The 20909-nt window shown below is 46.5% G+C and overlaps 1 protein-coding gene across 1 annotated transcript; it reads left to right on the top strand.

Moving 5' to 3' along the window:
- Nucleotides 1-617: 617 nt before the first annotated feature.
- On the top strand, nt 618-19637 carry STK16 (serine/threonine kinase 16). The gene is made up of 8 exons (XM_069985062.1): nt 618-827; nt 4721-4830; nt 11216-11435; nt 11806-11939; nt 17198-17318; nt 17658-17753; nt 17840-17961; nt 19078-19637. The coding sequence occupies exons 2-8, from the start codon at nt 4745-4747 to the stop codon at nt 19214-19216; spliced, it is 918 nt and encodes a 305-aa protein (XP_069841163.1). The 5' UTR covers nt 618-827; nt 4721-4744; the 3' UTR covers nt 19217-19637.
- The last annotated feature ends 1272 nt before the right edge of the window (nt 19638-20909 follow it).

The following is a 20909-nucleotide window of genomic DNA, read 5'->3' as shown; positions in this document are numbered from 1 at the left end:
TTCCACCAATCAGATTGCAGCTTTCATGTTCCACCAATCAGATTGCAGCTTTCATGTTCCACCAATCAGATTGCAGCTTTCATATTCTACCAGATTGCAGCTTTCATTTTCCACCAATCAGATTTCAGCTTTCCTTTTCTACCAATCAGATTGCAGCTTTCATTTTCTACCAATCAGATTACAACTCTGTTCACCAATCAGATTGCAGCTTTCATTTTCCACCAATCAGATTGCAGCTTTCATTTAATACCAATTAGATTGCAGCTTTCATTTTCTACTAATCAGATTGCAGCACTCATTTTCTACCAATCAGATTGCAGCTTTCATTTTCCACCAATCAGATTACAACTCTGTTCACCAATCAGATTGCAGCTTTCATTTTCCACCAATCAGATTACAACTCTGTTCACCAATCAGATTGCAGCTTTCTTTTTCTACCAATCAGATTGCAGCTTTCATTTTCTACCAATCAGACTGCATCTTTTATTTTCCACCAATCAGATTACAACTCTGTTCACCAATCAGATTGCAGCTTTCACCCCCCCCCCCCCCCCATATTCCTTCACGATACACTGGGGTCTACGTGGAGGGAATTCACACTGACATCTCTGTCACACTAAACCCGCTGTATTCTCATTGTAGGCAACGGAGCTTGGGTATCCTAGCAACGACCAGTCACCTGACCTCCTGTGGATGCAGGCGCGTTTCCATGACGTCATCACGAAGCGCCCTCAGCTGATTGTTTGCCGCGATGGTTCCGGGCTGAGTGGGGAGCTGCCGTGTTGGCATCACCGGGCTGAGCCGGCGGGGGAGCCTCTGTGGTAGCGGTATGTATATTATCTATATAGAGAAACAGCCCGGTGTATAAGGCTCCCATATCACATATCTATTATGTATAGTGCTGGTCTCCAACCTAGCTCTTGTGAAACTACAACTCCCAGCATGCCCGGACAGCCTTTGGCTGTCCGGGCATGCTGGGAGTTGTAGTTTCGCAACAGACTGGAGTGCACTGATGTATGGATATAGAGAGAATCTACAGGATATCATAGAAAATGTACAGAAATAGTAGATGGGGATTATTCACATGAGGTTAGATGATATCATGTGACCGGCGTGTTTCACAGCGCAGAAAACCTTTTATATTAATTGTGCATTTTTTCCTTTTATGTATTTTTTTTTTTTAAATATTTGTTTTCTTTTTAACTTCTGCCGCTCTGAATTGCCCGCAGTTCCATCAGTTCCGGGCGGTCGGGTCACCCAGTGGGATCCATGATAGATGTTTACTGGATTTCCCATCATGCATTATTATTTTGGGTAGTGTACCTCCCTGGTGAGAGATCAGCGATGGCTAGACACTGCACTGGAAGACATTCGGCCCAGTTAAAGGGGTAGTTCACAATAAAAAATGTAAAAAATCTTTCAAATCAACTGTTGCCACAGATTTGTAATGTACTTCTATTAAAAAATCTCCACTCTCCCAGTACTTATCAACTGCTGTATGTGCTGCAGGAAGTGGTGTGTTCTTTCCAGTCTGGAGACCAGGAGAGGTTTTCTATGGGGATTTGCCGCTGCTCTGGACAGTTCCTGACATGGACAGAGGTGGCAGCAGAGAGCACTGTGTCAGACTGGAGAGAATACACCACTTCCTGCGGGACATGCAGTAGCTGATAAGTACTGGAAGACTGGAGATTTTATAATAGAAGTAAATTACAAATCTCTGGCACAACCCCTTTAATAGACTTTAAAGGGTTTGTCTGATCAGGACCTCTTTCTGCAGAATGCCCGGGGAGGGTGTGAGTAAAAAAAGTAACATGCATCTACCTTCCCGACTTTCAGCTGTACTCCTCTGGGTTCTGAGACGTGACAACTGATCAGCCATTCAGTGACTGTAGTGGTGCGGCTGCACACCGGGGATAACAGGCAGGAGTCAGGGATGTTAGGGCCCTTTTACACCAACAGATTATTTGACAGATTTTTTTTAAGCCAAAGCCAAGAATGGATTTAAAAAGAGGATAAATCTCAGTCTTTCCTTTATTACCTGTTCTCTTTATAATCTATTCCTGGCTTTGGCTAAAAAAATTGAAGAGATGCTGTAGTCACTTGCTGTTTGTCATGGATGAGATACCGGGTGCAAGCCAACCGGAGGAGAACTGTGGGTCTCAGTGGAGATACTGCTGCTACCAAGTGGGGTGTATTCTGAAGTGTATCTCATCCTGTATCCTCCATGTACTCCCATATCTCATCCTGTATCCTCCATGTACCACTGTATCTCATCCTGTATCCTCCATGTACCACTGTATCTCATCCTGTATCATCCATGTACCACTGTATCTCATCCTGTATCCTCCATGTACTCCCATATCTCATCCTGTATCCTCCATGTACTCCCATATCTCATCCTGTATCCTCCATGTACCACTGTATCTCATCCTGTATCCTCCATGTACCACTGTATCTCATCCTGTATCATCCATGTACTCCTGTATCTCATCCTGTATCCTCCATGTACTCCCATATCTCATCCTGTATCCTCCATGTACTCCTGTATCTCACCCTGTATCCTCCATGTACCACTGTATCTCATCCTGTATCATCCATGTACTCCTGTATCTCACCCTGTATCCTCCATGTACCACTGTATCTCATCCTGTATCATCCATGTACTCCTGTATCTCACCCTGTATCCTCCATGTACTCCTATATCTTATCCTGTATCCTCCATATACCACTGTATGTCATCCTGTATCCTCCATGTACTCCTGTATGTCACCCTGTATCCTCCATGTACCACTGTATCTTATCCTGTATCCTCCATATACCACTGTATGTCATCCTGTATCCTCCATGCACCACTGTATGTCATCCTGTATCCTCCATGTACCACTGTATCTCATCCTGTATCCTCCATGTACCACTGTATCTTATCCTGTATCCTCCATATACCACTGTATGTCATCCTGTATCCTCCATGTACCACTGTATCTCATCCTGTATCCTCCATGCACCACTGTATCTCATCCTGTATCCTCCATGTACCACTGTATCTCATCCTGTATCCTCCGTGTACTCCCGTATCTCATCCTGTATCCTCCGTGTACTCCTATATCTCATCCTGTATCCTCCATGTACTCCTGTATGTCACCCTGTATCCTCCATGTACCACTGTATCTTATCCTGTATCCTCCATATACCACTGTATGTCATCCTGTATCCTCCATATACCACTGTATGTCATCCTGTATCCTCCATATACCACTGTATCTTATCCTGTATCCTCCATGTACCACTGTATCTTATCCTGTATCCTCCATATACCACTGTATGTCATCCTGTATCCTCCATGTACCACTGTATCTCATCCTGTATCCTCCATGTACCACTGTATCTCATCCTGTATCCTCCATGTACCACTGTATCTCATCCTGTATCCTCCATGTACCACTGTATCTCATCCTGTATCCTCCGTGTACCACTGTATCTCATCCTGTATCCTCCGTGTACTCCTGTATCTCATCCTGTATCCTCCATGTACCACTGTATCTCACCCTGTATCCTCCATGTACCACTGTATCTCATCCTGTTTCCTCCGTGTACTCCTGTATCTCATCCTGTATCCTCCATGTACTCCTATATCTCATCCTGTATCCTCCATGTACTCCCGTATCTCATCCTGTATCCTCCATGTACCACTGTATCTCATCCTGTATCCTCCATGTACCACTATATCTCATCCTGTATCCTCCGTGTACTTCTGTATCTCATCCTGTATCCTCCATGTACTCCTGTATCCTCCGTGTACTCCTGTATCTCATCCTGTATCCTCCGTGTACTCCTGTATCTCATCCTGTATCCTCCGTGTACTCCTGTATCTCATCCTGTATCCTCCGTGTACTCCTGTATCTCATCCTGTATCCTCCGTGTACTCCTGTATCTCATTCTGTATCCTCTGTGTACTCCCGTATCTCATCCTGTATCCTCCGTGTATTCCCGTATCTCATCCTGTATCCTCCGTGTACTCCCGTATCTCATCCTGTATCCTCCGTGTACTCCCGTATCTCATCCTGTATCCTCCGTGTACTCCCGTATCTCATCCTGTATCCTCCGTGTACTCCCGTATCTCATCCTGTATCCTCCGTGTACTCCCGTATTTCATCCTGTATCCTCCGTGTACTCCGAGTCCAGTATCTCATCCTGTATCCTCCGTGTACTCCCGTATCTCATCCTGTATCCTCCGTGTACTCCCGTATCTCATCTTGTATCCAGGCAGAGGGATGGTGCTCCTTTTGCAGTACGATAGTATAATGGCGGCCAGAGGTATAATATGAACCCCTCCCCCCAATGGCATATTCCCTTGTAAGAGAAAAAAAAAATCAGTACATTGAGAAGAAAAAAAAAAAGAGCTCTAAAAGGGAATAAACCCACCACCATATTTACCATTAGCAACGCTTCATTGTGGCAAAAACGTGTAATAAACTATTTAATAAAAAAAATAAAATACATTTTATTCATCTCATTCACCATAAAATGGAAAAAAAAGTGGTAAAAAACTCTCATGTACTGCAGAATGGTACAAAGGAAAACTAGAGTCACGTAGATGGAAACAAAGAAAAGGGTATGACATAAAAAGTGAGGACAAGAGGAGGGAAAAAGATTGAACCAATGTATTATGTGCGTGTACGGTGCAGACTCTGTATAACCTTCTATCTCCATCTCTCCGCAGTGTCTGCAGCATGTATGAGCCACAATGGGGTCTACGCTCTGCATCTGCTCTAGAGGGGTCCTAACCATTGAAAACAAGCGTTACCTCTTCGTACAGAAACTGGGAGAGGGGTAAGTAGGGCTATGTTCACACAGGCACCAACCATCTGGGTTTTACAGCAGCTGGAGAGCCACAGGATGGGTAACAATGATCTATAACAATAGTTTCCAACCTATTACTCCCCAGGAGGTTGTCTGGGCATGCTGGGAGTTGTAGTTATGCAACAGCTGGAGAGCCACAGGTTGGAGAACATCAGGATCAGTCCAAACTGTAGAGCAGTGCTTCCCAACCTTTTCCACCTCGGGGCACCCCTACTAAATAATGTTCTACACAATATAAAAACCGCCATTTAGTGACTCACAGGTGACGTCTTCTGTGATCCGAGGCGTCACTTTCCTTTTCCTTTCCATCCGCTCCAGACCACCATGATGATTTCTTGCAGCTACAATTCATCTCTTCAGAACCTGCCAGACAGACATCTTAGGCTCTGCACATTTCTAGCAACTTGCTTCCCTTTCTCCCTCATATAGCCTTCCAAACTGCTGTGTGCCCCCACATAGTAAGAATGCCCCATGCTGTGCCCCCACATAGTAATAATGCCCACTAATGTGCCCTCCATATGGTACAAATGCCCCATGCTGTGTACCCCATACAATAATAATGCCCCCTGATGTGCCCCTTGCTGATACCCCACATAGTAATAATACCACCTAATGTGCTTCCATATAGTAATAAAATCCCCCCTAGTGTGCCTTTCATCATAATAATGTCCCCCATGCTTTTACCCTCAGTATAAATGCCCCCCTTCCTGCTCTGCCCCTGGTAATAATGTCCCCCATGCTGTGCCCCTCAGTATAAATGCCCCCCCTGCCTGCTCTGCCTCTAGTAATAATGTCCCCCATGCTGTCCGCCTCAGTATAAATGCCCCCCCTCCCTGCTCTGCCCCTGGTAATAATGTCCCCCATGCTTTTCCCCACAGTATAAATGCCTCCCCTTCCTGCTCTGCCCCTGATAATAATGTCCCCCATGCTGTGCCCCTCAGTATAAATGCCTCCCCTTCCTGCTCTGCCCCTGATAATAATGTCCCCCATGCTGTGCCCCTCAGTATAAATGCCCCCCTCCCTGCTCTGCCCCTGATAATAATGTCACCCATGCTGTCCCCCTCAGTATAAATGCCTCCCCTTCCTGCTCTGCCTCTAGTAATAATGTCCCCCATGCTTTTCCCCTCAGTATAAATGCCTCCCCTTCCCGCTCTGCCCCTGATAATAATGTCCCCCATGCTTTTCCCCTCAGTATAAATGCCCCCCTTCCTGCTCTGCCCCTGGTAATAATGTCCCCCATGCTGTGCCCCTCAGTATAAATGCCCCCCCTGCCTGCTCTGCCTCTAGTAATAATGTCCCCCATGCTGTCCGCCTCAGTATAAATGCCTCCCCTTCCTGCTCTGCCCCTGATAATAATGTCCCCCATGCTGTGCCCCTCAGTATAAATGCCCCCCGGCCTGCTCTGCCTCTAGTAATAATGTCCCCCACGCTGCCCCCTCAGTATAAATGCCCCCTCCCTGCTCTGCCCCTGGTAATAATGTCCCCCATGCTGTGCACCAATAAAAAAACAAAACATCCTACTCACCTAATCCAGCTCTCCTTCCTCTTCGGTCTCCATCTTGCGAGCTGCGGGGACGGGACCTCCGACAGATGTGATGACGTCACATCATCACGCCTGGTCACGTCCCAGAGTCCCATAGGCTGCTGGCATAAAGTGCCGGCGGCCTATGGGAGTGAATGTAGGAGCAGGACGCTGGCAGGTCCTGCTCCTACATTCTGCTCACTTTAATGTTCCGCCCGCTCACTGGGTGAACGGGTGGAACATCAAACTGATCGGTGCATCCCTAGAAGCTGCGGCCGCGTCACAATTCCTACTGGGATCCCGCAGCACCCCTGGCAGGTTCTCTCCCGGCACCCCAGTTGGGAAACGCTGCTGTAGAGACTACACTGTTTAGCATGAAGGCAGAGACCCTTTCAATATACAAGTCCGGTACTGATCTGTTCTCCAGCCAATCCATTACATTTCTACTACAGAATTTAATCCATTGAAGCATAACTAGTATACATGTATACATGAGCGGCCACTAATAGGAGCCATAGCACAGATATCTGTGCACTTCTGTTATTTTGCCTTTAGGGGGCAGTGTTATACTAATAATGTGTCTAGTGCTATAGAAACCTAGATAGTTGTCTGCAGAAAAAGCCTCCCTGCTCCATCCAGTCCGCTATATTAGTGTTTCCTTATTATCCTAGGATAGATATATGTATAAACCAGGCAGGTTACATTCTGTTATTGTAGATTTACCCACCACATCTGCTGGAAGATTGAGTCAAGAATCTACTACTCTTTCAGTAAAGTAATATTTTCTCATGTTGCTTCTGATCTTTTCCCCAGTAACCTCTCACTGTGTCCTCTTGTTCTTATGTTCAGTTTCTTCCCTGCTGAACTGTATTTAGCTCTGTAACATACTTAAAGGTTTCCATCACATCCTCCCTTTCCTTTCTTCCTCCTGTAACATACTTAAAGGTTTCCATCACATCCTCCCTTTCCTTTCTTCCTCCTGTAACATACTTAAAGGTTTCCATCATGTCCCTCCTTTCCCTTCTTCCCTCCTGTAACATACGTAAAGGTTTCAGTCATGTCCTCCCTTTCCCTTCTTCCTCCTGTAACATGTATAAAGGTTTCCACCATGTCCTTTCTTTCCCTTCTTCCTCCTGTAACATGTATAAAGGTTTCCATCATGTCCTCCTTTCCCTTCTTCCTCCTGTAACATATATAAAGGTTTCATCATGTCCCCCCTTTCCCTTTTTTCCTCCTGTAACATATATAAAGGTTTCCATCACATCCTCCCTTTCCCTTCTTCCTCCTGTAACATACTTAAAGGTTTCCATCATGTCCCTCCTTTCCCTTCTTCCTCCTGTAACATATATAAAGGTTTCCATCAAGTCCTCCCTTTCCCTTCTTCCCTCCTGTAACATATACTCATTTTAAGGCTGTAAGAAATCACTACCCCTAAATCCTTCTCTTCTGAAGCCGACACAGAACTGCTGATATGATACTCTGATAGAGCGTTCCTCCTCCCCAAGTGCATTATTTTACAATTTGAAACATTGAGCTGAAGTTTCCATTGTTTGGACACTTATCTAGTAATGCTAAATCATTCTCCATATCACTGACACCTCCAGGAATATCAACCCTATTGCACACTTTTGTATCATCAGCAAACAGACAAACCTTACTTACCAACCCTTCTCCTATGTCATCACTATCCTTACCTACCAAACCTTCTCCTATGTCACTATCCTTACCTACCAAACCTTCTCCTATGTCACTATCCTTACCTACCAAACCTTCTCCTATGTCACTATCCTTACCTACCAACCCTTCTCCTATATCACTATCCTTACCTACCAAACCTTCTCCTATATCACTATCCTTACCTACCAAACCTTCTCCTATATCACTATCCTTACCTACCAACCCTTCTCCTATGTCACTATCCTTACCTACCAACCCTTCTCCTATGTCACTATCCTTACCTACCAAACCTTCTCCTATGTCACTTTCCTTACCTACCAACCCTTCTCCTATGTCATCACTATCCTTACCTACCAAACCTTCTCCTATGTCACTATCCTTACCTACCAAACCTTCTCCTATATCACTATCCTTACCTACCAACCCTTCTCCTATGTCACTATCCTTACCTACCAACCCTTCTCCTATGTCACTATCCTTACCTACCAAACCTTCTCCTATGTCACTTTCCTTACCTACCAACCCTTCTCCTATGTCATCACTATCCTTACCTACCAAACCTTCTCCTATGTCACTATCCTTACCTACCAACCCTTCTCCTATATCACTATCCTTACCTACCAACCCTTCTCCTATGTCACTATCCTTACCTACCAACCCTTCTCCTATGTCACTATCCTTACCTACCAACCCTTCTCCTATGTCACTATCCTTACCTACCAAACCTTCTCCTATGTCACTATCCTTACCTACCATACCTTCTCCTATGTCACTTTCCTTACCTACCAAACCTTCTCCTATGTCACTTATCTTACCTACCAAACCTTCTCCTATGTCACTTATCTTACCTACCAAACCTTCTCCTATGTCACTATCCTTACCTACCAACCCTTCTCCTATGTCACTTTCCTTACCTACCAACCCTTCTCCTATGTCATCACTATCCTTACCTACCAAACCTTCTCCTATGTCACTATCCTTTTTTTTATCACATATTTTTTATTAAACATTTTTCAATTTTACACCAAACCCCTCCCCAACCCTCCACCCCTTCCCTCCCAAAACTTCCCCCTCCCCCCAACCCTTAGGACTACATGTCCCTTCCCCGTCACATGTTTTAACAAGAAAACACAGTCATCACAAAACTATATCTTGTATAAATATATCAGTACGTTCTGTTACATACCCGATCATCAATTTGCATCTTCCCCAGGCAGGGGACCCAACTCGCACACCCCATTCACACCAACATTCTCTCCAGCACATTTACAATATGCAGCACTAATAATAGAAAGTCACCAGAGGCCTCAAGTCCATTAAGGCCTATTCCGCACGGCGTCTACGTTTTGATCAGCCAACAATAGAAAAGCTTCCATAGGGTTACGCTTTAGAAAGTGGGACGGCAAACCAGGAGTGTCCACCCATGGGCCCCAAATGGTTTCATATTTCTTCATGGCCTTCCTTTTTTTTTATATCCCTTTCTCCAGTCGTATCATATTATTTAATTTATTGGTCAATTCAACCATAGTAGGGGGTTCAGCTTGTAACCAATGCTGGGCTATCAATTTGCGGGCCTGATATAATATTCTGCATATTGCCAATTCCGCTCCAGCGGGTTCAGCCGACCCGCCCACCAGACCTAGTATGCACCGCAAGGGCTCAAGGGGTATCATGATATGGTATACTTTTTTAATTAGAGCAAGGACTCCTTTCCAATATCTCTCCAGTTCTGTACAGCTCCACATAATATGAATTATGTGGGCTCCCTCCATCTGACATCGAGGGCACTTAGAGTCAGGCCTCAGGCTTATATCATATAGAAATTTCGGAGTTCGATAGACTCTATGAAGAAGGAACAGTTGTGATTTCCTATGTGTTTCAGACAGAGCCAACTTAGGCGTCAGGGCCAGAATGTCAGACCACTGCTCCTCTGTAATAGGTCCCACGTCTGCCTCCCATTTAGCCTTTACCGTTAGGGGTTTGTCAGCATGGAATGCGGACAATAAATGTTGATAAATAAATGATATAAGACCCCTTGAGTCCTCTGCAGTCAACACTGAGCGGAGAACGATACATGTCGCAATCCGCGGCGGTGTGGCAAATCCTATGTCTCTATCCTTACCTACCAACCCTTCCCCTATGTCACTATCCTTACCTACCAACCCTTCCCCTATGTCACTATCCTTACCTACCAACCCTTCTCCTATGTCACTATCCTTACCTACCAACCCTTCCCCTATGTCACTATCCTTACCTACCAAACCTTCTACTAGGTCCCTATCCTTACCTACCAAACCTTCTCCTATGTCACTTTCCTTACCTACCAACCCTTCTCCTATGTCACTATCCTTACCTACCAACCCTTCTCCTATGTCACTATCCTTACCTACCAAACCTTCTCCTATGTCACTATCCTTACCTACCAAACCTTCTCCTATGTCACTATCCTTACCTACCAAACCTTCTCCTATGTCACTATCCTTACTGTACCTACCAAACCTTCTCCTATGTCACTATCCTGACCTACCAACCCTTCTCCTATATCACTATCCTTACCTACCAACCCTTCTCCTATGTCACTATCCTTACCTACCAACCCTTCTCCTATGTCACTATCCTTACCTACTAAACCTTCTCCTATGTCACTATTCTTACCTACCAACCCTTCTCCTATGTCACTATCCCTACCTACCAACCCTTCCCCTATGTCACTATCCTTACCTACCAAACCTTCTCCTATATCACTATCCTTACCTACCAACCCTTCTCCTATGTCACTATTCTTACCTACCAACCCTTCTCCTATGTCACTTACAAACATTAAAAAGAATAGGACCCAGAACAGACCCTTGTGGCCACAACTTGTAACCAGTCTCTGCTCGGAATATCCACCATTACCAACAACCCTCTGATATCTATTCCATAGCCAGCCACAAATCCACTGTATCCATAGTACCTTCTCTATCAGCTCTTTATGGAGCCCTGTATCAGTCTTTGCTGCAGTCCAGATAGGTGATATCCCCGGCACCATCTTCATCCAGCACTTTGTGACATAAAATAAATCAGTGAGATTAGTCTGATGTGATCGGCCGCAGTGAAGCCATCTACATCTCTTGTGGTTATGGAGCATTGTAATATATGTGATTTCTTTTTCAGGGGGTTCAGCTACGTTGATCTGGTTGAAGGGGTCCATGACGGGCGGTTCTACGCCCTAAAGCGTATATTATGCCACGACCGGGAAGATCGGAAAGAAGCTCTGCATGAGGTGGAGATGCATCGCCTCTTCAATCACCCGAATATTCTGCGGCTGGAGGGCCACTGCATGATAGAGAAGGGACCCAAGTGGGAGGCCTGGCTCCTCCTGCCCTTCGTGAAGGTAAATGTGGGAGTAATGTGCATCGTCTGTGATTCTCCCACATCAGGGCTGTGGGGCGGCTGTGTGTGTTTGTATTGCTGCATGAATATTTACAAAGTGGTCATGTGACCACATTGTATAACCTGTAGGAGCGCAATATAACAGGCAAAATCCAGGACAATGGACATTGCTGCGTCTTATATCTCGGACTGAGGATTGGCAGGAGGCCATTGATAAAACTCACTATGATACTAGTGGCAGTACTGCATATTTAAAGGGCCAGTACGTTCACCTTGCATTGAATAGTCCTGTCCCGCAGCTATAACTCAGCATTGTCTATTGAAGTACAGTAATAAGGTTTGTGTTTTTTTTGTTTTTTTTTATTACCCAGAGGGGAACATTGTGGAACGAGGTGGAGGCGCTCCGAGATAGGAATGCCTTCCTGTCCGAGGACAAGATCCTGTACATTCTACATGGGATTTGTTTGGGACTCAAAGCCATTCATGAGCAGGGCTATGCTCACAGGTAAAGAACCTACTCCATGCTGCCTCCCTCCTCTATGTGCTTCCCTGCTGCTGAGCCTCTAACAGGTACCGAAACCCAGCAACGTCAGCCGAACCCACCAACTTCCATGGGTATAGTTATGTGCCGACTCTTCTCTCACAGAGGGAGGAGAGAATCAAGCATGCTGAACTGCAAGGCCCAATCCTTTGTTCTCATGGGAGATTAAATTAACCGACAAAATTGAACTACCAATAGTTCTATGTCCATAAGCATCTAAATAATGCACACCACCTATAAATAAACAATGCTGGACAGTATTCTACATATATCAAAAAATACTTTATTTATTACATACAAAGAAAATTTATATTGTTTAAAGGGAATGTGTCGCCAAGTAAAACATTTTTTTGAAAGTGTTAAAAGTGAATTTGTTAATTTTTTTTGTTAATTTATATGTGTTTTTTATTTTTTTTACATGTAAGGAAATATGAAAAATTAACGATCGAATTTTCCATATTTCCCAGTGATGGCCACCAGGGGGAGCTCCAGCAGGAAACTGCTGGTAAAAGCAGCCTGAAATAGGAATGCTGAAAAAAAGAGGCAGTCCCTGCTCAGCTGCTGTGACATCATCACCTCCCCCCTCTTTTCACAAAAGAACAAAGAGGGGAAAGGTGATATTATGTGTACTGTTGGGCATCGCCATTTTGTTGTTGTCTGCACAGCAGTACAGCCAGAAGAAGCATGTGACACTGCGGACACCAGAGAACAATAGCCTGTACTCTCCTGTGTGTCTGTCTATCTATCTATCTAGCCTACCTGTGCAATGTGTGACACAGCAGACACCAGCAAACACTAGCCTGTATATTATATATATATATATATATATATATATATATATATATAATATGTGTGTGTATATTATATATATATATATATATATATATATATATATATATATATATATATAGTGGTGCCTTGGATTACGAGCATAATTCGTTCCGGGACAGTGCTTGTAATCCAAATCCGCTTTTAAACCAAAGCAAATTTTCCCATAAGAATTCATAGAAATGCAGACAATTGGTTCCACACCCCAAAATAATGATATATTATTCTGAATAAGATGTAAAACTAATGAAACAAACATTCAGAAACAGCAGAATATGTGATATAAGTTACTGTACAGTAATGGAGAGGATGGGAAACACAAGGACTGACAGAGACTGCAGGGAGCATGAAGGAATGAGCAGGACAGATGTGGGCACATACATGCAGCGCTCTCTGTCCGGGGAGAGAGGGGTTACAGCTATGCAGAGATTACCCCCACAGTCCTGTCCCCTGATGCAAGCCCCAGCCTGAAGTGGATCTGCTATGATTTGGAAGATGAGGGAGACTTCTTGGGTCAGAGTACAGGGCTGTAGACCCCGCTATGCAGAACATTCCCCTCCTCCACTCGCACTCCCAACCAGTACAGGGAGCTCTTAAACCAAAGCAATGCTCTTAAACCAAGTCAGAATTTTGAAAAGACTGTGAGCTCTTAAACCAAAATGCTCTTAAACAAAGTTACTCTTAAACCAAGGTACCACTGTATATGTGTATATATATATATATTTATTATGTATGTATATATATATATATATATAATATGTATGTATATATAGATATATATATATATAATATGTATGTATATATATATATATATATGTATGTGTATATATATATATATATATATATATATATATATATGTATGTGTATATATATATATATATATATATATGTATGTGTATATATATATATATATGTATATGTATATATATATATATATATATATATATATATATATATATGTGTACAGGCTAGTGTTCGCTGGTGTCCGCTGTGTCACACATTGCACAGGTAGGCGGGATATAGAGACAGGGGGTAGAGGCTGGGGTGACGGGAGGGAGAGGCTGGGGTGACGGGGCAGAGGGAGGCTGGAGAGATAGGGGGGAGGGAGGCTGGGGTGACGGGGGGCAGCGAGGCTGGGGTGACGGGGGGCAGGGAGGCTGGGGTGACGGGGGGGGGGGGGGAAGCTGATATGGCAGAAGGAGCAACTGGGGGGGGCGGGGAAAAGTAGGGGGCACAGGGAGAAGGCACGGTAGAGGCAGGCTGGTTCCCCCCAGAACAGTTACAGGAGGTGGTGGGGGTGAGAGGAGGTGAAGGGGAGAGAGGAGAAGATGATGGGGGTGACAGAGAGGTGAGGGGATGATGGGGGTGATATAGGAGGTGAGGGGATGATGGGGGTGATAGAGAGGATGATGGGGGTGACAGAGGAGGTGAGGGGATGATGGGGGTGATAGAGGAGGTGAGGGGATGATGGGGATGATAGAGGAGGTGAGGGGATGATAGAGGAGGTGAGGGGATGATAGGGGTGATAGAGGAGAGGATGATGGGGGTGATAGAGGAGAGGATGATGGGGGTGATAGAGGAGAGGATGATGGGGGTGATAGAGGAGAGGATGATGGGGGTGATAGAGGAGAGGATGATGGGGGTGATAGAGGAGAGGATGATGGGGGTGATAGAGGAGAGGATGATGGGGGTGATAGAGGAGGTGAGGGGATGATGGGGGTGATAGAGGAGGTGAGGGGATGATGGGGGTGATAGAGGAGGTGAGGGGATGATGGGGGTGATAGAGGAGGTGAGGGGATGATGGGGGTGATAGAGGAGGTGAGGGGATGATGGGGGTGATAGAGGAGGTGAGGGGATGATGGGGGTGATAGAGGAGGTGAGGGGATGATGGGGGTGATAGAGGAGGTGAGGGGATGATGGGGGTGATAGAGGAGGTGAGGGGATGATGGGGGTGATAGAGGAGGTGAGGGGATGATGGGGGTGATAGAGGAGGTGAGGGGATGATGGGGGTGATAGAGGAGGTGAGGGGATGATAGAGGAGGTGAGGGGATGATGGGGGTGATAGAGGAGGTGAGGGGATGATAGAGGAGGTGAGGGGATGATAGAGGAGGTGAGGGGATGATAGAGGAGGTGAGGGGATGATGGGGGTGATAGAGGAGGTGAGGGGATGATAGAGGAGGTGAGGGGATGATAGAGGAGGTGAGGGGATGAGGGGGTGACAGAGGAGGGGATGATGGGGGTGATAGAGGAGGTGAGGGGATGATGGGGGTGATAGAGGAGGTGAGGGGATGATGGGGGTGATAGAGGAGGTGAGGGGATGATGGAGGTGAGGGGATGATGGGGGTGATAGAGGAGGTGAGGGGATGATGGGGGTGATAGAGGAGGTGAGGGGATGATGGAGGTGAGGGGATGATAGAGGAGGTGAGGGGATGATGGGGGTGATAGAGGAGGTGAGGGGATGATGGAGGTGATAGAGGAGGTGAGGGGATGATGGGGGTGATAGAGGAGGTGAGGGGATGATGGGGGTGATAGAGGAGGTGAGGGGATGATGGGGCATCGGGGGGTCTAATCGGGGCAGAAAAATCCTATTCAGACCTGAGAGGGATCCGGGCAGCTGTCAGTGAACCGTGCCGGCGAGGACTGGTGGTGCGCGGGGCTCCCCCGCTCCGGGCTGTGACAGGAGTGGAATGCGGCCTGGGAGATGGGGCAGCCCCGGCGTCCACCGCCGCCGCCGCCGCCGCTGTTTCCACCTGGTGGCCCTGGACGCCGGGGCTGCCCCATCTCCCAGGCCGCATTCCACTCCTGTCACAGCCCGGAGCGGGGGAGCCCCGCGCACCACCAGTCCTCGCCGGCACGGTTCACTGACAGCTGCCCGGATCCCTCTCAGGTCTGAATAGGATTTTTCTGCCCCGATTAGACCCCCCGATGCCCCATCATCCCCTCACCTCCATCATCCCCTCACCTCCTCTCTGCCCCCATCGCTCTCGGGTCCGGCAACCGCAGGGGGGACAGCATGCAGCAGACGCTGCTGTGCCCTGCTCCCCCTGCCATCAGCCTTACTCTCTCCATCTTCCCCCCGCAGCATCTCCAAGCCCGTTCCCCCACAGAACGCTGCTGAGCTGCTGCTGGGGGAAAGAAGGAGAGAGCTGCGGTGACTGGTGCCGGGACATTGCTGGGTGATGTCCCGGCACCCAAAGCAAAAGTTTAGCAAATTTCTCCCCCTCCGGCGGGGGGCGGGGGTGGAGAGAGAGCTGCACACAGTTCTCCTGTCCACTCACTGTGCGGTCTCTCTCTCCTCCCCGGTTCTCGGGCTGGGACCTCAAGAAAATGGCGCCGCCACCCGCCCCATGTACTGTAGCTGTGTACTGCGCATGTCTATGCACATGCGCAGTACACAGTGACGGAGCCTCCAGTGAAGTGAACCAGACGGACTCCGTCGGTTCACTTCAATGATGTGGAGGTGCCGTATAGTGTCTGTGTGTGTGTCGTGAAATGACGTCACACACAGACACTATAAACATGGCAGCCCCCTGTGCAGCAATACATTTTAGAAAAAAATACTGAAACACTACATTAAAAAAAAAAAAAAAACATCCTACAGACTTATTTATACTTATTACTTTTCATTAAAAAATTATCAAAAATGTGACACTGTCCCTTTAAAAACATAGGAGATTAGCTGAAGCGCCTGACCGCAGTTTAGTCTCCTCTTCACATTAACAATGCATGGATGCTCAGCTAAAGTAAGCGTGCATGTTATCTGGAGTTCTCTGGCCAATGGCTATTAAAGGTGTATGGTCGAGGATTGTAGTTGCTGCTCCTATAACTCTTGTATGCAGCCACAGATCCCCCCCCCCCCCCCTTTAGCCTTTGTTCCTTGTGAGCCACACTCAACCATCCTTTTAAATGGTAAAATCCTGCCATCCCTATGAAATACTTGCTGCCTATAGTTTGGAACTCAACAGTAAAAAAAAAAAAAATTATATATATATAAAAAATAAATCTTACATAATAAAATAAATAATACTGCAATAATAGTGCTGTATGTGGTAGACTTTCCCTATTGGTGGCTCTATGCAACCAACTCAACACAAAATGTTGGATCTAAAAATCAAGCAGTGATGAAAAGGCGGAGGTTCCCTTTAAAAAGCGTGGCAACTGGCTCTGTTTTCCAATCTTGTCCAATGGGGAAAGGGTTATACTATGACGGCCTGGTATAGTACAGGAATCGCCCACATATTGGCTTGTGGATTCTCTTCCCCTGCTCTGTCTGATTCACCACATCACTCAGCAGAGGGCGACAGTGAGCACAGGAGAACTCTCCAAAGCTTCATAGACCGACATTCAGTATCACGTGAGAAAACGATTTATAACTATGATCTCTTCATTTTAGAGACTTGAAACCCACAAACGTGTTATTAGCGGATGACGACAGGCCGCTGCTGATGGATCTCGGCTCCATGAATCATGCTCGTATTGAGGTTAATGGGACCAGACAGGCAATGGCCGTGCAGGTATGAAGCTCCACTTTACAGTCTATATATAATTCTGGATGACCTTGATGCCTTGTCCTCTATTCACACCCAGAGCTGCATTCAGAGTCCTTTTTAGTGCAGGAGTGTCAAACCCAGTCCCTCTGGCTGTTGCAAAACTACAATTCCCATCATGCCTGGACAGCCAAAGCATTAGCTACAACTGCATGATGGGAATTGTAGTTTTGTAGCCGCTGGAGGGCCTGATTGGGACACCTGTGTTGTAGCTGGTTCAGTGTCTGTGCTGCATTGTGGGGGATGTAGTGTTCCGTCATGCTCTGTGCAGGTAATCGGTACTTTCCCCCCTTCTCTATCTCCCAGGACTGGGCCGCACAGCGTTGCACCATTTCCTACCGGGCTCCGGAGCTCTTCAATGTGAGCAGCAGCTGCGTGATCGATGAGCGGACCGATATCTGGGTAGGAAGGCGTCTTGTCTCTGTTCTGTCTTACTGGTTACGTGGGACATGTTGTCATCCTGCGGTCACACTTGTGCTTCCTCCTAGTCTCTGGGCTGTGTGCTGTACTCCATGATGTTTGGCGAGGGCCCCTACGATATGATTTTCCAGAAGGGAGACAGTGTTGCTTTGGCTGTACAGAATGGCATCTCCATACCTGATAATAACCGGTAATATAGCTGATGGTGTACAATCTGTATGTGCTGGGAATGGCTCGTCTGTGCCAGGGTATATGTCCGCATAGTGGTACAGCAGCCTACCAGGTCCAGATCTATTGAGTTCAATGGGCTGAACATAGTCTACCAGTGACTATGTTTTGTTTAGTAGTCTATTTCCAGGTGCCTACTGTTAAGGGGTTACCCAGCCCTGGAACAACATGGCTGCTTCCTTCCAGAAGCAGCACCACTCATGCCCTCAGTTTGGGTGTGGTATGGAAGTCTAATTGCACTGAAGTGAATGGAGCTAAACTGTAATAACACACACAACCTGAGGACAGGGGCGGTGCTGTTTTTACAAGAAAGTAGCTGTATTTTAAAAAAAAAAAAAATCTTGGATAACCCCTTTAAGGATTTGTCCCGGATATTAGAAACATGGCTGCATTATTGCAATACAGCACCACACTTGTTTACAGGCTGTGTCAGTAATTACAGCTTGGCTTCAGTGAAGTGAATGAGACAGTGCCGCAATTCAACACACAACATTCATCCACAGGCACCACGTGACGGAGTGCCGACATTTCAGTTTGCAGTTCCACACACAACCTATAGACAAGTGTGGCGCTGTAGAAAGCTGTCGTGGTTTACTAATGCCAAAACGCGACACTTGAGGAAGCTGTCTGTGTAAGTAGTGCTGCGTGCACGGCACCCTGTAGCAGAAGGAGCGGGGACTGACAGTATCCCCGCTAGATCTGCTGCATTCTGCCACAGTTGCAGCGCTACACTTTCCTGCTCTGGACAGTCCCTGACATGGACAGAGGTGGCAGCAGAGAGCACTGTGTCAGACTGGAGAGAATAAGCCACTTCCTGCAGGATATACAGCAGCTGATAAGTACTGGAAGACTGGAGATTGTATAATCTGTATAACTTTCTGACACTGGTTATTTTTTTAAAAAAATCATTGGAGTCCCCCAGTTCTAATATATAAAGTTATATGAAGTTGTTAAAGAAATGTTACTTACCAGAATAGGATTGCCCTTTTAATAAAAAATGTAAAATCTTATGAATCTCACAAGGCAAAAAAAACAACAACAGTTTAGGGGTTAATAGTTTTCCCCTTTCCTCCCCCAGGTACTCGCAGGGATTACAGACGCTGCTGTCCTCCATGATGGTGGTAAATCATACGGAAAGGCCGCACATCTCCACCATACTCACCCAGCTCGAGGCCCTGCACCCCATTGTAGATGGACAGGCCACCACCAGGATATGACATCACAGGAAGTGACCTCACTCAAGTGCTGCTTCAGTCAGACCACCGCACTAAGGGACAATTCCAGAACGGCGGTGTGAGGCGGTGGTCTGCTCATGTGACTGCGGGATCCCACCATAATCAACCTCCTATTACTTTTTAGGACTTACGGTTTTATTTCCACTCGTCTTTTCTGAATGTTTTTTTTATTACATTGACGTGAACTGAAGATTCATTCCAGGGTGGCGCTCCATAGACGACGTCTCCTGGCCTCGTATAGGTGCAGGTTACGGCCGGACCGTGCGGAGTCCTTGCTCCTGTCCCCCCCAGAGGCTGCTAATCTCAGGCCGGTGATGCGTCTCAGTCCTCTGGAGCATGGTGTCATTGTGCTGTGTAACATGTTACCTGTCTCATCTCTTATTATTAAACATGGGGGTATGAAGGGAAAGCGTCCTCCTTGCTGTAAGAACGCGCCATGTCATCCTAGACTAATCGCCCATATTATCAGAAATAATCCGAGTCGCTGAATGGTCAGCTCTTCTATTCCTGTTTGGTTGATAGTCGTCCTGTGTAGTCGCCCCCAAAACCTAAGCTGTTCTGTCTGTGACCATAAGGAGGAGTCTGCTGTAAAGTGATACCTATAGGATTACAGCAGAAGGGGACACTAGATGACAGAGAAGATAAAAGATAATGGTCACAGCTCAGCCCCCCCCTCCCAGTGTGATTACCTCTGCAAAGGTCACATAGCATGTCCAGATAGCTTTCACATTCATGTCAATGGGACAGCTCCTGTCCGTAAGGCTTGCTGTAAAGCATATCTCTAAATGCTGTTAAAAACGCTCAGACAAGATGGTTGCGAACAGCACTGTGCAATAGATGTCGGTAGGCGAATAGATAGATAGATAAATAATAGATATGAGCTGTAACCTCAGCTACTTTAGGGCCTTATCATGATAAATAAATTATATCATTTAGTCAATGACTAAGGGTCCTATTCCACGGGCCCGATCAATAATGTCAATGAGCGCCAATCTGCTAGATCGGCGCTCGTTTACTTGTTGTTAAACACCATACATTACCTCACCAGGCTGCAGGGCTTCTCCTGCGCTTTTTCTCCCCAGGTCCCGCGCAGCAGCAGCTTCGGAGCAGCCTGTTTGAGCTGACAGACCGCTCAGACAATCACTGGCCGCGGTGGTCCTGGCCAGTGATTGGCTGAGCGGTCTGTCACCTCAGACAGGCCGCTCCGAAGCTGCTGCTGCGCGGGACCTGGGGAGAAGACCTGCAGCCTGGTGAGGTAATGTATGGTTTGTTAAATCGTCGGACGCCCGCTGCGCACCGCTATTCCATGTAGCGATGTGCGGTCGGTGACCGATGATTTTAGGTTTGCACCTAAAAGAACGATCAGCCGATGACACGATCATCGGCTGATCGTTGTCTCTATTCCACGGAGCGATAATCGGCCGAATCGAGACAATTCGGATGATTATCGCGCCGTGGAATAGGCCCCTAAAGCTCCAGTTCCCCTTTAGAAAGAGGTTCTGCAGCAGCTGAGGGAAGGATTACAGGAAACATGTCCCGTACTATGATGTCCCCTATATATGATCACTATTTGGCCGTTTACCCTTATAACCTGCAGTGTGGGGTAAGTGATCCTGTATATTATACTGTATATCAGGGATGGGGACCCTTTGGCCCTCCAGCTGCTTCAAAACTA

This window comes from Dendropsophus ebraccatus, chromosome 9 (genome assembly GCF_027789765.1).
Source record: "Dendropsophus ebraccatus isolate aDenEbr1 chromosome 9, aDenEbr1.pat, whole genome shotgun sequence".
NCBI classification, from domain to species: domain Eukaryota; kingdom Metazoa; phylum Chordata; class Amphibia; order Anura; family Hylidae; genus Dendropsophus; species Dendropsophus ebraccatus.
This window is presented reverse-complemented; position numbering and strand designations above follow the sequence as displayed.

Bases quoted from the DNA above. Each gene is read 5' to 3' on its own strand.
- STK16 (XM_069985062.1), top strand. From the start codon at position 4,745: ATGGGGTCTACGCTCTGCATCTGCTCTAGAGGGGTCCTAACCATTGAA. The intron at 11,436-11,805 runs GTAAATGTGGGA...TTTATTACCCAG, and splicing joins TCCTCCTGCCCTTCGTGAAG to AGGGGAACATTGTGGAACGA. The intron at 17,962-19,077 runs GTAATATAGCTG...TTCCTCCCCCAG, and splicing joins TCCATACCTGATAATAACCG to GTACTCGCAGGGATTACAGA.